This window comes from Hippocampus bargibanti, linkage group LG13 (assembly GCF_051943395.1).
Source record: "Hippocampus bargibanti isolate YZ-2025 linkage group LG13, ASM5194339v1, whole genome shotgun sequence".
Lineage (NCBI taxonomy): Eukaryota > Metazoa > Chordata > Actinopteri > Syngnathiformes > Syngnathidae > Hippocampus > Hippocampus bargibanti.
Genome location: NC_142746.1, coordinates 5,228,926 through 5,243,506, shown reverse-complemented (window position 1 = coordinate 5,243,506; position 14,581 = coordinate 5,228,926). Strand labels below are relative to the sequence as shown.

The window sequence follows — 14,581 nt, the reverse complement described above, 5'->3', positions numbered from 1 at the left end:
AAAAATATCAATCTAACCGGACTATCGATATATCCGATCCTGCGGCATGTACATTTTCTCCTTGCGTTCATAGAAATAGTATCGTAATAAGCAGTACTATCGATATAACCGATATCGATATAACGAGACTTTACTGTATTATTACAAATGCGGGGCGGTTCAAATCTGGTGAAGCACTGGTAGCCAGTGGTGTGAGTTTATATGGTGAAGCAAAGTACTGTTTGCTTTGCTTCAACAAAATGGAATAGGCTTCTCCATGTAACACGCAAATATTAACTCATTCACTGTCAAACATGCAAAAATGTGTCCACTCCAGTGCCGGGGTTTTTGTCATTTTCACTCATATTGGAGGACCCACAGAATATCGAGATTTAGGACGAGATAAACATTCAATGCAGCGTAAGAAACCTTAGACTCTCTTCTTTCATCAGAAAAAAAAGAGTTACGTTATATGGGTCTGGAGTAATATGAGGTGCAAGTGGGGGCGGCTGTACAACAGGCTGCTCCCTCGTAGAAGGGGCAAAAAAAAATGCCAGAGGTCTGACCAGTGCTTTATCGGCACCCGTTGCAAGAAAAACACATTCGGGAATGGCGCTCCACGTCATATTTTCAATTTGCAAATAAATTCGGAAATGGCAGTGAATGACTTCAATATGTTAGTCTGATGATGAATGATAAATCTGAATCATGTTGATGTTATTTTACAAATAAAATTGAGTATTTTATTTGGTGTACACTCACTGCAGGAAGCTTTTTCAGGAACACACCAGAGCAGCCCTTTGTCCTGACCCCCCTCATTTGCAAATCACATATTTGCACATTGTTTATTGACGAAAACATTTGCTTTTCGGTGTTGAGGTGTTTTAAATTGAAACCGAACCAAACTCCCTTAATTATTTGAACTGCATTATAATAGTAAGCTTGATTTCACTTTCATCAATTTGCTGCTGTGAAATTTAAATTACTCCACTGTGAGACTAATCAAGGCAAATCCAATCCAATTTTTTTAGCCTTTAACAGTGAGGAAAATGTACCGCTGGTGTCGCACTGTGTACATTGTGAACGTTCCTCAAAGTGTCCACTTGTGAGCAAAAAAAGGTGGATGTATTTTCTTGCCTGGGTTTTTATATTCTTCTATTTTTTTTTTTTTTTTTTTATATCAGGAAAAACAACCTTCTGCAAGGACAGTTTTGTCCGGGTGCAGCAAAGGCCTGTAATAAGCAAAGTGTTCATTTTCAAACTATAATGACTAATATGTGTTGACGAGTGTATATTAGTAAATCCAATTTCAGATTGTTGCACCATGTGGTTAATTACCAGTAAAAAGTGTTCATATATGCACTGCCGAGCGTTTTTTGTTTGTTTATTTGTTTTGTTTCTTAATGCATAAACCGAACACTCGTCTTTAACCCTGTTATGTGATTGTGTATCGCTGAAAGGCCAAGACGCTATATCCTCGATCTATTTCCCAGGCCGAGCGCTGCGCTCTGCAGCTTGAGAAGCCCCGGTCCCGCACATCAGCGGCCTTTTAGCCTCCTTTTTCCCTTTCTCAAACAATGGATCCTGCCCCACTCCAAATAGAGGCCCCTCAAACATTCAGTGAATAAAGTTAGTTCAACACGCAGCCCTTAAAGCCACCCTGAGACTGCTGCCGGGCAGACACACTCACAGAATTGTCTGTTAATAGTCCAATTAGATAATTGCCATCTTTCACTCCTTTCCCTCTCTGTTTCCCATAAAGAAATGAATGGCACTCAGGGAGGGGGGCAGCTTGAAGGGGGCTTCTGGCCGGCTAAGGTGACAAGAAGGACCAGAGAATGTTCCTTGCACTGCGCCACTGGATTGAATTGAATCTTTGTCGCCTAATCAATGGTCTTATTGGATTACTGACCACTGCTGTGTTCAGAGATATTGTTGCAGCGACAATTAAAATAGCTAAGAGTTGGTGCTGGGGTGGGTGGTTAGTGGGCTGGAAGGCGAGCGGTATAGAGGGGTAGGGACCCTTCCAGGGGCATGCGTGTGTGAGAAAGTGCGGGGAGCCCAAGCACTAATGACAAGTTTTGTTCCCTCTTTTTCTTTTGCATCTCGCAAATGCATACATTAAGATCATGGGAGCTGAAGTCAGTTTTTCGGCTTCACTCATCTGCTTTCAGGAGGACGCAGTCAACAGGACTTTGCTGTGTTATTGACTGAAAAAAATAAACAACAAGAAAAAAGGAACAGGACAGCTAAAAGCTTTGAACGGAAATCTCACCGTCATGGGTCTTCATACACCGAAGTAATATGGATTTAATTCGGAAGCGTTTTCCTCTCTCTTCCTCTCTGTCTCTCCTTTACCGTTGGAAAATTCCCACTGTCTCTCTTCCCTACAATAGCGGCAGATGTGAGCATTACAGGACAACCTTGAATGGCAGCAGAGGCAAAAAGAAATGGGATCAAAGTTCATTGACATTCGACGGCAATCAGATGAAAAGTTGAGGAAGAAAATGCCTTCTCGAGTTGTTACGGCGGCCGATGGAATGAAGCAATCGGGAACTTTTGACAGGTCCGGAGAAGTTGCGTCCCTATGACTGTTGATGTTCTTGTGAGGGCTCGGGGAGGCTTGGTTGCAAGGCAAGACCAATCATTTTGCTTGATTCCCTGGGCTGTCAACAAACAGACGGGAACCATCAAAACCTGGTCGATTTTCTTCCCCCCCCCAAAAAACAATTTAGAGTATTCACGAGGTTACGCAAATGTGGAGGCAGCAAAATTACCGCAATCAGTTGAAACAGCGAGGGCTGATTATGTGTCGCTCATTTATCAGCCTGATGTCTTCGTAACAAGGAAAGGGGCGCATTGAATTATCATCGAGTTTCACGTCGACGTCCAAGATCATTGGGCAAGGGAGTTGGTCAGTGATAATAGGGTTTCCTTCGCTGGGTGGCGGAAGTCTTTCACCCTTAGATAGCTGATGCTAGCGTGCTGCAAGGTGTTGTTTCCAAACTAAACCCACACACTGGACAGATGATCTGTGGCGCTGTGTTCTCCTGAATTTCCTTTTTTTTTCCTCACTTTTTTTTTTTAAGCCGGGACAAAGGAAAAAGGAAAAAGAGGCGGCCAAGCTGCTGGTCTAAGAACTGAGCATGGAGGTCAGGTACAACCAAGAGACTGAAGCAATGGTGCTGAAGAATGGACTTAAAGAGGGCAAGGATGGAAAGGATTCACAGAGCAGTTTGTCCAAATGCTTTCTGAAGGAGCAACACGGCTCTTTTTCTCCCTCTGGAACTGTGGAAAACTGCGAGAAAAACAGGGGAAGCACCGCAGACCCGGACTACTGTCGGAGAATACTTGTGCGAGGTAAATATTGTGCTCTTTCGTGAACCATCGGAACTAAAAACTGTAGAAACAATGAAGGAACAATCCTACCATTATTTTATTTTATTTTATTTTATTTTATTTTATTTTATTTTATTTTATGACACTTTCTTTTTTTGTTGAATAAAAAACTGCTAAATTTCTGTAATTATACTATAGCGTAAGCCTTATTCGGTTAAATGTTTAGGTTTTTTTCGCTTCCTAGAAATACTTTCTTCAATCAATCAGACTTATTGGAGTGTGTTTTAAATGCTGCTAGAAAAATAATTAGGGCAAAGACAATAAGGAAAAATTACATTTATTTGCAAACAAGAAACATTTTCTAAAAATGATATATTCTTCACTGCCACCATGACATTGGAAAACAGGGAAATGTGAATTCTTCGTATTGAACATTTTCTAATTGCGTACTATAACAATTGTTCAAATCTTGAAAGGAGGTGATAAAAATTAAGCTAAATTTGTCAATATGTATTTTCTATATTTTTGGGCCAATGAAAAGTCATCCAGTATGGAAGAATTGTTATATTTTCAGTTTAGATTCTGGTTATACCTTAGTGAAGACATTACTACGTATTGATGCAAATTGTTTTTATTATTATTACCATTTCATTCTACATTCAAGGCCAATGAGATTATATTCATATATTATTTTAATTTAGATCATCAATTCGCTCAATAAATTAAAAAAAAAAACATTGATCGTAGTATTTCCTGAATTTCAGTTTATTCCCCTTCTGTGGTTGAAATGGTGCAAAAAGTCAGCGAGAGAGGAGGTCTCAAAACGAGATTTTAATTTGGATTATTGACTGGACAAAAACATTTCAAATGTGATCAAAAAACTGTTGGAATTAAATGAAACTGAAGTTTGGAATAATTTGGAGGTTGATTTATTAATTACTGATTTGGTCCCTCAATTTCTATAACGCTGTGCAACCGCTTTTTTTTTTTTGAAACAGTTTTGGTGTTTTATAACCAGCATCAGTTTGCAGCGAGACTTGATTCCTTTATGGATTCTAAACATATGTGATTAGAAAACATCTTTGCTTTGCTAAACATCATTTAGAATCTAATTCGAAACATCATTTAGAATCATTATTCCATTCTGACTAATTCACAAGCATTACTTGGAGTTGTGCTTCTCTGTATGTCCCACTATGCAGTGTGCCGCGTGAGTCAGCTTTGTTGTCATTGTTGTAGATGCAAAAGGCTCCATTCGGGAGATTATCCTACCCAAGGGTTTGGATTTGGACCGGCCCAAAAGAACCCGCACCTCTTTTACTGCAGAGCAACTCTACAGGTTAGAGATGGAGTTTCAACGGTGTCAGTATGTTGTGGGAAGGGAGCGAACGGAATTGGCCCGTCAACTCAATCTGTCCGAAACTCAGGTAGGTGACTCCTTTTCAATGTCTTTTTCAGTTTTCAAGATCAAAAATGATCTTTATCTAGTTTTTCTTTAGTTTGTTCTTAAAACAATAATCATGGAGTTTAATTTCGGCTAATTATTGTGTGGAGATACCTTCATGTCAATGAATATGTGGGTCTTCTGGGCTTTTTTTTATAATACAATGTCAAATTTAACAGGCAGGGAAAATTGTGACAATATTTAATGATAACTAGCGCTTTGATATGTGCATGTGTGGAAGGGGGGCAACAAGGTTGAAAACTGTCACTCGCTACACATTTATTTATTTTCATATTTTTGTTCAATGCACACATTTGAGCATTTAAGTCAAGGTAGAGCAACACCGTAATCAATAAATAATGATAAAAGTGATACATGAATCCATTTATTGGCACTGTGTTGATGTGTTCAGCTAGATTCACCCGAAAATGTTAGGAAATACATCATTTGAAGCAGGGGGTGGTAGAGTGGATCATCGGCCTACTTTTCAAGACAATGAAAAGAAAAATCAAGGGTTTTTAAACCTTGATTTCATTTCTAATAATGTAAAGTAAAAAACTTTATTTTCATTAATTTTAATGAGGTATTTTTTTTAATCCATCTCATTTGCTGACTTTGGTGAAATTATCGCGTTATTGCTTTTGCAGTGAGGACATCATTTCATTTTAATTTACCAAAGTCAAAAATACATTTGCACACAGTGTATATATTTGATACATCATGCGTTTTTCAATTCATATTTCAAATTTGACTCATTCAGAAAATTGTATTTAGCGAAACAACAAATTCTTAAGAACAGTCTAGATAGAAAACCTATTTTATTTTGTAGAGTCTACGGCTGCATAACCTTATCCTTTCAAGGGGAAACAAAGAAAACAAATCGTACAAACATATCTATAGAAATGCAATGCATGGTTAGACCAGGCTATATTTGACGACTTAATACATATAAAGATTACATAGAGCTTATAATGTGCGCAATTGTGACTATAGGCACCAATGATGAAAGTCACTACAGAACAGATTGTGGATGTCCTCCCTTATATGCGTGAGGGGTCAGCTAGAGTTCACGTGTCATGGATGAACTGCATTTGCACTCTTGAGTTTGACACCATATTCCAAAGCAGGTCAAGCCGTAACGCTGTGGGATTTAAACTTGAAGGAATCACGACGGCCTGTTTCGTGGCTTTTGTAACTTTCACAAGAAAGAGAAAGTTGTTCATCTAATCAAAATTAGCTAACAGTGTATGCATTTTAATTCGTGTTGCTAATTAAATTGTGCAATGAAAAGGTAACTGTTTTCAGTGTGGCTGAAGGCGGTTGTTGACTTTACACGTCAACCTTGTCACGTAAACTGAATTCGAGGGCCCAAAACAGGATTTCTTTTTGAAGTCAAAGCTCATCTTCTACATTTGAAGGAGTAGTAAGAATTCAACTCATTGTCTGTGCTAATTCACAGAAACAAAATGACATTGATTAAATAAATCTGCTACAATAATTAATATTGACTATTTCTTATCTTCTCCTTGATGTGTGACCTCAATACAGGACTACAATTTTTTTTTATCTCGTGGTATGAGCAGTGGGATCTTTTATTAACGAGAGAGCATTGTTCACATCAAATGGTTCAAACAATTTGCTCAGTGCATTGCAACAGTGGATGCTGTTTTGGCTTTAGGCAATAAGCAGTTACAAAAAGTGAACAGAAGCTCCGTCATAATGACAAATAAAGGACCTACTGAGTCATTAGAATTCTTCCCCCCCCCCCTACAACCGTCTTTGATTCAGAGGTACTGAATTTGAAAAAAATATTGAATGATCGCTGCAGTTAATTGGGATTAACAGAGTCACGGTCACAGATGAGCACAAAATGACACAAAACAGTGAATGGGATTCAATGTGTGGAATGTGATTTACATTCTTGATTAGCACACTACACTGAATATATATCACTTTCGGATTATTTATATCACCTACTTATCATTTTTTTAAATTTATGCTTGCAACAGCATACGCGCCCATAATATTTTTTATATTATTTTGATTAAAAGGATTTTGAAATGAACTAATTCTGCAATACATTTACACCAAACAACCAAACTGTCTAAAATTCAGTACAAGTGAAAAAAAAAATAGTTTTAAACACAGTGTCTCAACATATTTCAAGACGGCGCCGCAAGAGTGACTGCCTTTCCAGCAGCTCATGTATTTCTTTTTTCTATTTTCATTCCTTTCATCACTTTGCTGCTGTGAAATGTAAATTTCTCCACTGCGAGACTAATAAAGGCAAATCCAATCCAATCCAATATTTAAGATAAATTCAGCTTCCCCTTTAGGCTATGTAGATTTAGATACAGTATATTACATGGTTTATTTCTCTCCAAAGCCTACAGAATACCTGAAAATATCCAATGGTGACTCCCCAGAATCCAAGAAAATGTAACTGGTTGCCAAATTCTGGGGCGCACAGTCCTAACACATTTGTAAAAAAAATATTGGATTCAAAAAGATGGACACGCCAACACTTTGACAGCTTACCTTTCTATTTCTGACTAACGTGCCACAACTGTAAATTCAAATATTTGATTTCAACTCATAGCGAATTGATCTGTCTTGTCCGAGATCTTGTTTAATGGACAAACCATTTCCAAATATTTAGGAAATTACTACATATGACAGTATTTGTGTCGGCTTTTCTTGTCTATTTCCTGTCTGTGCATGACGCTACCTGATTACCGCGACCTTGAAATATAATTCCATTGAATGTAACCGGGGATTTTGCTGATCACTGGCAACAATGCATTGTGTCACATTGAGAAATGAATTAATTAGCGATGCTCTGGGAAAACACCTTCATGGTCTATACAATACGCAAGTAAATTCCACATTTAATCATCATGGTTGTAGAGCAAATACCATGATTTATGCAGCGCTCTACTGTGTGCTTCAAAGGAGTAAGAATGACCTACAGGTTGGTTATTAGCTGAATCAAAATGATGAAGCTCAAATGACCCGTTAATATCTGACGCTGCACATTTTTATTATATCTTTCATAATGCTGTACCGGAAATGATCACAACACAGTTCACTCAAATTCATGTCTCTCTCATTTCAACATCTTTCATAAATATAATCTTAACCCTGCTCATGCTCATTAGAAAATACATTGTTTACAAACAAAGCCATGCCAAAAATCCACAATAGGAAGACATTGAAAGATGGCTCCCTTCAGCAAGGCCCTGAACACCTGCGTGCACAGCACCTCGCATGTTTGTGCATGAGTCGCCTGTTTCTCTGTGTGGTATGATCAATGATTATCCATGCGAAATCTCAAATTTTGACTTATGTCAAAGTTAAGGCCCGAGGGCCAAATCTGGTCCACCATATCATTTTATTCGGCCCACAAAAGCAAATCAAACTTGTGAAATTCCATGAGGCTTACTAAAATCCAAACCAAAATTTCTAATTGTCCCATTAAAGGACTACCGACGTCTCCGGACAAGTTGTGTCCATAATTTGTAAAATGGCTTCAAATGACTTCTACTGAGCATATTTTAATAAGATTCCACCGCATATAGCTATATTTTACGTTTTAAGACTCGCGCTGAATATTGAGGAAGTCTTGTTTTTGAGTTGGTGACGAGTCCGTACGTGACGTCACTGAAGGAACACCCCTGACCGAAAAAAGACACATTGTAGCAATCCTTCCATCACGTCAATGTATTTTGCACCTCGTGTTGCACCCAAAAGCCGCCAGAAGAGGGCATCCAAGCTCCATGGAAGGAATTTATCAGCCTGTGGAAACGGGCTGATTCATTCCTCACAGGAGCTGGTCGCCATTTTTTCGGCCTCTTTTCTGGGACGCTACATTGCAGTCCAGATGCCTCAAAATGACACGGAATAAATTCTTTAATCGATAGCAAACATGTATGCTTTCCTCTTTAGAACTATTTGAATCATATTCATAACTGGATGTGTAACAAGAAAGCATATTCTCCGATTCTGAAGCCATTGTTTTGATTCTCCAGCAATGCAAGACATCTTGGCGTAACGTCACGAACTGGGGGCGGGACTTTCTGAAAATGCCCAATTCACTGCTCATTTTTTTGCAGATTTTCGATACTTTAAGTCATTTTTATTGGTGTTTTGCATTTCACTAAAAATATCATACTGCGTGTTCTGGGTATTTTAGATGCTATAAAACGTTTTTCTAATGTCAGTTAAGAAACAAAAAAGTGATGTCGGTTGTCCTTTAAACCATAATAACGGTCATTATTATTGACTTCAGATTTAAAATCTAGTTATGTATTAATTTGTTGTGGCTCAATATGTAATATGTGGAGGAGAAGAAACATTATAATGGTTTCCCTAAATTCATATTGACCCTCGAGAGGAAACCGTAAAGACAATGTGGCCTGTGGCAAAAAAAAAAGAGTTTGTCATCCCTGCTTTATAGTGAAATGGTTGGAATCCATGTTTTTGAAACTAAATGACCAAACATGCAATTGTTAGGATGGGTTCTTAGCCTCATAAAATAATATAGTGGCGTGTATATTCTGACCCAAAAACAGATGTCTTAGACATCTGCTAAAATCTGCTGCATCCTTAAACAAACATTAAAAACACGTTTCCTGAATTAAATTACTGTTAAATATAATCTAATTAGAATTTAGTTCTGTTTTTTTGTGTTTTATTAGCTGAAAAGGTTATTTGGGATGGAATCATTATTTTAGATGAGTGACAATATGCATTGCCTTGTTACTGGCTGGCGACCCGTTCAGGGTGTACTCTGCCCTTTACCCACAGACACTGGGATCGGCTCCAGCACAGCCATTCCACCCCCACCCCGGCTCCCATACTCCCGTGACCCTCTTCACGATAAGCGAATGTGACAATGGATGAAACTGACAATATATATCTTGCACAGGACCTCTGTGTCCTTCACAATATTTTTTTTTGATTGACAGCAATTTCAAAATGCCTATTTCTTCCTTACCACACTCAGATACTATCGGGGTTGCGTCTTTGACGTTAGCCTGAAGCACTGTTTGGATGGTAAAAAGTGGATGTTTGTTTGGGATTCTTTCCCCAAAAACGGACATCAAGGGTGTTGTTAGAACTAGTTATATACACATGCTAAAAACATCCTATGTAATTTCATTTCTACTTATTCTTATCAATTATTAAGTCCATATATGTATGTAGTTTAGTTATTTGTATATGTTAATTAGTATACATGTACTCAGCTTGTTCTTAGTATACACATCTAGCTATCATGTTTCAGTCTAATAATAAATATTCATGATTGTATCTAGCTGATGATAGGGCCTTTCCAAAGTGACATTACTCTATATATCTGTCTGAGACGCGCTCGTGCGCGCGCTCTTGTCTCTCTGTCCCTTGGCTTTGCTTCTCCCCTCGAGAACATCCTCTAGCTGCCTGATAAATAAGTATTCTTTTTTGTATATCACCTTGCTTCCTTCTGATTTAATATTTAGACTACACAAATGGAGAGCTGAACCAGGAAGAACAACATTAATCAAACAGGTGTCAATCTCATTTTTTTTGCCGCAGGCCACAGTCGTTAAGGTTTCTTCTCGGGGGCCGTTCTAAATTTGGGGAAGCCATTAGAATATATAATCACGTCCACATATTACATATACACTGTAGAGCACACAATAAATTCACGAATAATGAGTTTTGAAAGTTAGTTAAAAATAATGACTTTTTGTCGTTTACAAATCATAATCTGGAATTTTGGTTCAGACTTCAGCAAGCATCATGGAATTTCACAAGTTACATTAGCTTTCGCGGGCCAAATATAATGGTGTGATGGGCCAAATTTTGCCCCCGGACCTTGACTTTGACACCTGTGATGCACTTTGCACATACATATGACCCATGTCCCGGCCTGCTGGGGGAGGTGCGGTCATCCAGCTTGTAGGCTGAATGTTGAAAGCGAAAACATACAAAAAAAAGCACTTGATTTAAAAAAATAAGAATAGGCAGTTCCGAAATTATCCTTGAGGGCGCACTGTTTTACTCGGAGTAACGGGTCACGTTGTTATTGTCGCAGAAGAAGTGGCAATAAAATTCAGATAAAAACAGATGACGCTAGTGCGCCCTCTGCTAATTACAGTGTCATCTACCCTCACTTGTCAAAATGTGTATCACACAAGCGAAAAGTAGATGGTGAGTGCATTGTTTAAATGAACATGAAGCAGTTCTTAGTGATTCACAAAGGTGAGTGGAAAACCTGTCTGCTCGATATGTAATAAACAAGTGTCAGAAGGAATATGACACGACGCGCCACTCATGGTGAAAAAATATAACTTCTTGAGTGGACGAATGAGAAGTGCGAAGATAAAAAAAAATGCTACTGGTCAGAGGAAAAAAACAGTCTAATGAGAAATGAGGGAAAAACAACAAGAAAAAAAAAAATCAAAGAAGATGGGGAAAAAAAGGATTGATTTATTTATTGTGAGTTTTTTATGACTATATTTTATTAGTATTTTATGGCCCATTGTTGATGTTTGGTAAAACAATATTTCAATCAAAATGTTCCTAGTGTACTTTGCAGAAAAAAACTGACAAACATGGACTTATTGTTGTTCTTAGGTAATTATGCTATGACTTTAATGGTCCAGCTTGCTTGACATTTAAGTCATTCACTGCCAGGCAATATGCAAATATGTGTGCACTCCAGTGCCAGGGTTTTTGTCATTTTCACTCAAATTTCAGGACATTAATATTATGTTTTAGGACTACATAAACATTCAATACAGCTTAAGAAACCATAGACCAGTGGTTGGGACCCTTTTTGACTAAGAGCCGTAAAAGCAAAATACATATTTAGAAATATTTTTCAGTGGGAGCCACACACGCACACACACGCATATTGTACGTGTGTGTGTGTGTGTGTGATTTCAACAAAATGTCAGAATGTATCATTTAAAATAACTTTGTGATAATACTCACCATTAATATGAATAGTTTTCTGTTCCTCATGATTGGTAAAAATCTAGCCAAACTATCAGAATGAAAGTCAACTTGCACGGTCCATAGGCGAAGTTACTGCTAGCTAGCCTGCACACGGCTCATTAGCTTCCACACTTGCTTTCTGCTGTCTCTCACAGAAGTATATTGATGCTAACGTTAGCATGGGGCTTGTTAAAGTGCCACTGACATTCGACTGTTTCATCGCTGATATTTTTTCATTGTAAATTAGAATCACAGCAGAACCTTTTCTCCTGAATCCTTCAGTCAATTCAACCTGAAGTGTACAATACTCGTCATCTTTTTTTACTCGTTGGGCTTGTTCAAAAGGGAGTGTTTACCTGTTTCGACATTAACGGCCACTTAGGTCAGTATCATCCAATTAAAGTTGCTCTTTTAACATCAACAGCCAACTTAGGTCAGTATCATTGAATCATAATTTCTCTTTCAACATCAACGGCCGCCTTAGGTCAGTATCATCCAATCGACATTGCACTTTCACCCAACTGCAGTCCAAACAAGAAATGAACAGGATAAAAGCAATAATATTTAGTTTTATCTGCGAGCCAGATGTAATCATCACAAAAGCCATATATGACTCGCGAGCCTAAGGTTCCCAACCTCTGCTTTAGATTCTCTTCTTTCATCAGAAAAAAAAATATTTCGAGCTTACTTGGTTGTCAAGTTATCTTGCATTGAAAGTGGGGGCGGCTGTACAACAGATTAATGTTGGTTGTCGTTGGAAAAAAAATTGGAAGAAGTCTGAACAAAGCTTCAAACGCACCTCCCGCAAGAAAAAACAAAACCCAAACAAATTTGGGAATGGCGCTCCACGTCATGCTTTTCAATTCCTGAATAAATTCGTGAATGGCAGGGAATGAGTTAATTCGGACGTATATTGCTCCTGAATGAAGCTGAGTTTGACACCTTTGGTCTATGGGGTTACACAATCTTGCGCCTATTTGAAAAATCCCCATATTTTTTTGTCTCCCTGTGTTTGTCTACAGGTAAAGGTTTGGTTCCAGAACCGGCGCACAAAGCAGAAAAAAGACCAGGGGAAAGACTCAGAGCTACGCTCAGTAGTTTCGGAAACTGCAGCAACCTGCAGTGTCCTCAGACTGCTGGAGCAGGGTCGACTGCTAACACCCTCGGGCATACCAGGCATCTTGCCCCATTGTGGTAGCGGGACTTTGGGCTCGGCCCTGCGGCCCGCCTCCATTAGTATGGGCAGCAATACCAGCAGCATCGGAGGAAGCAGCGCAGCCGCTGGTGGGAGCCCACCTCTACCCGCTGCGACCAACTCCGGGACGGTGCCAGGCCTGCAGAGCTCCGTGGCTGCTCACGGCTTATTTTCCTTCCCCATGCCCACCCTACTTAGCGGTGTCAGCAGCCGCATGTCGTCAAACCCGCTAACCATGGCCAGTTCATTGGCCGGCAATCTGCAAGAACTCTCTGCCCGCTATTTGAGTTCTTCTGCTTTTGAACCTTACTCGCGGACCAATGGCAAAGAATCCATGGACAAGAAGATTTTGGACTAATGATGTCTTTTGATGTGGAAATGTGTTTGTTTCATCTCGAATTTTTGGGTTGTTTGTCTAAAGCTGTATTTGTTTTACTTACTGTCTCATCTGTCTGTCTTCAAGTTCAGTGACTATCTGGTAATCGAGATACATTTCCAGACCTCCACACACTCATCTCATGGAAATGTCTGAAAAAAAATCATGGACGGGTGATTTTGAGAGGCAGGCCTTCAAGGGATCATTTGAAGATCTTGAGGATTGAGAAAATGCTCTTTGGTAATCAACTTCAAATATTCATTCAAAAAAGATGGTTTGCAAGACCGCACTGCGCACAGGGTTGTGAAGCGACATGACAAAAGGAGGCCAGCACAAAAAAAAAGATATTTCTTGACTGTGTAATATTATTTAATGTATTGGATAGGTCAAACAAGACACAAGACGTGAGTAGTTGTAGAGAAAGAAACTGTTTTGTGTAGCAATACTTTTTGTCAGATGACACCTGGTTTTGAGATGTCTTGTGTATTCGTTTGTGAGAAACTTGGCTTCGACAAAAACATTCAAGAGATATAGTGGTCATTCAGCAGAACTGCTCATTGTCTTCTCAATGGTTTATTGAAGACTGGAATCTTTTTCTTTCCTGGCACGTCTATGATGGTTTTTTTTGTCGTCAACTTGCAGTACCCAACCTTTACTTTTGATCATTTTTTCTTGTCTGTGATTTTGCAACCATTATGACTGTTGCTGTATAGTCCTTTCGAAAAGCTTGGCTTTTCACCAGCAGTGTGCTGCTTGCTGTGATGATCACCAAAATAGGAAAAGGTTTATCAGCCTCAAAGAAATCCCTTTAGCTCCTTTGTGAAATCAGCGGCCATTAAGGCAGACACAATTGGAGAAAGGGAGAAATGTTTGTTTCTATAAAAGTAGTGCAAAAGAAAGATGTATGTTTTTAAATGGTTATTTTAATGTAAATTATTCAATTTTGTAATTATAATATTATTAGTCTATCTGGTAAAACACAAGGATGGATGAATGTACTGAATGGATTGCGTGATCAGTTCAAAGCTATTTAGTGCTGTTGTGTTGTGAGGTTTGTCAAATGTGCAGTCCAAATTCCGAATGTGGAACAATATATATATATATATATATATATATACAGTAAAGTCTCGTTATATCGATATTTAAGGGAGTCCGAAAAAATATATATATATATATATATATATATATATATATATATATATATATATATATATATATATATATATATATATATATATATATATATATCATGTATACTATTTGGCTA

At 38.4% G+C, this 14,581-nt stretch overlaps 1 protein-coding gene across 1 annotated transcript; it reads left to right on the top strand.

Annotated features, from left to right (window-relative positions):
• Positions 1–2,760: 2,760 nt before the first annotated feature.
• Positions 2,761–14,358, top strand: vax1 (ventral anterior homeobox 1). Its single transcript, XM_089012065.1, has 3 exons — positions 2,761–3,339; positions 4,558–4,745; positions 12,766–14,358. Exons 1-3 carry the CDS (start codon positions 3,126–3,128, stop codon positions 13,294–13,296), a joined length of 933 nt encoding a protein of 310 aa, XP_088868191.1. The 5' UTR covers positions 2,761–3,125; the 3' UTR covers positions 13,297–14,358.
• The last annotated feature ends 223 nt before the right edge of the window (positions 14,359–14,581 follow it).

Excerpts from the sequence above, each read along its gene's own strand:
- vax1 (XM_089012065.1), top strand. The coding sequence starts at position 3,126 with ATGGAGGTCAGGTACAACCAAGAGACTGAAGCAATGGTGCTGAAGAAT. Across the intron at positions 3,340-4,557 it reads TCGGAGAATACTTGTGCGAG|ATGCAAAAGGCTCCATTCGG; the intron begins GTAAATATTGTG and ends TCATTGTTGTAG. Across the intron at positions 4,746-12,765 it reads TCAATCTGTCCGAAACTCAG|GTAAAGGTTTGGTTCCAGAA; the intron begins GTAGGTGACTCC and ends GTTTGTCTACAG.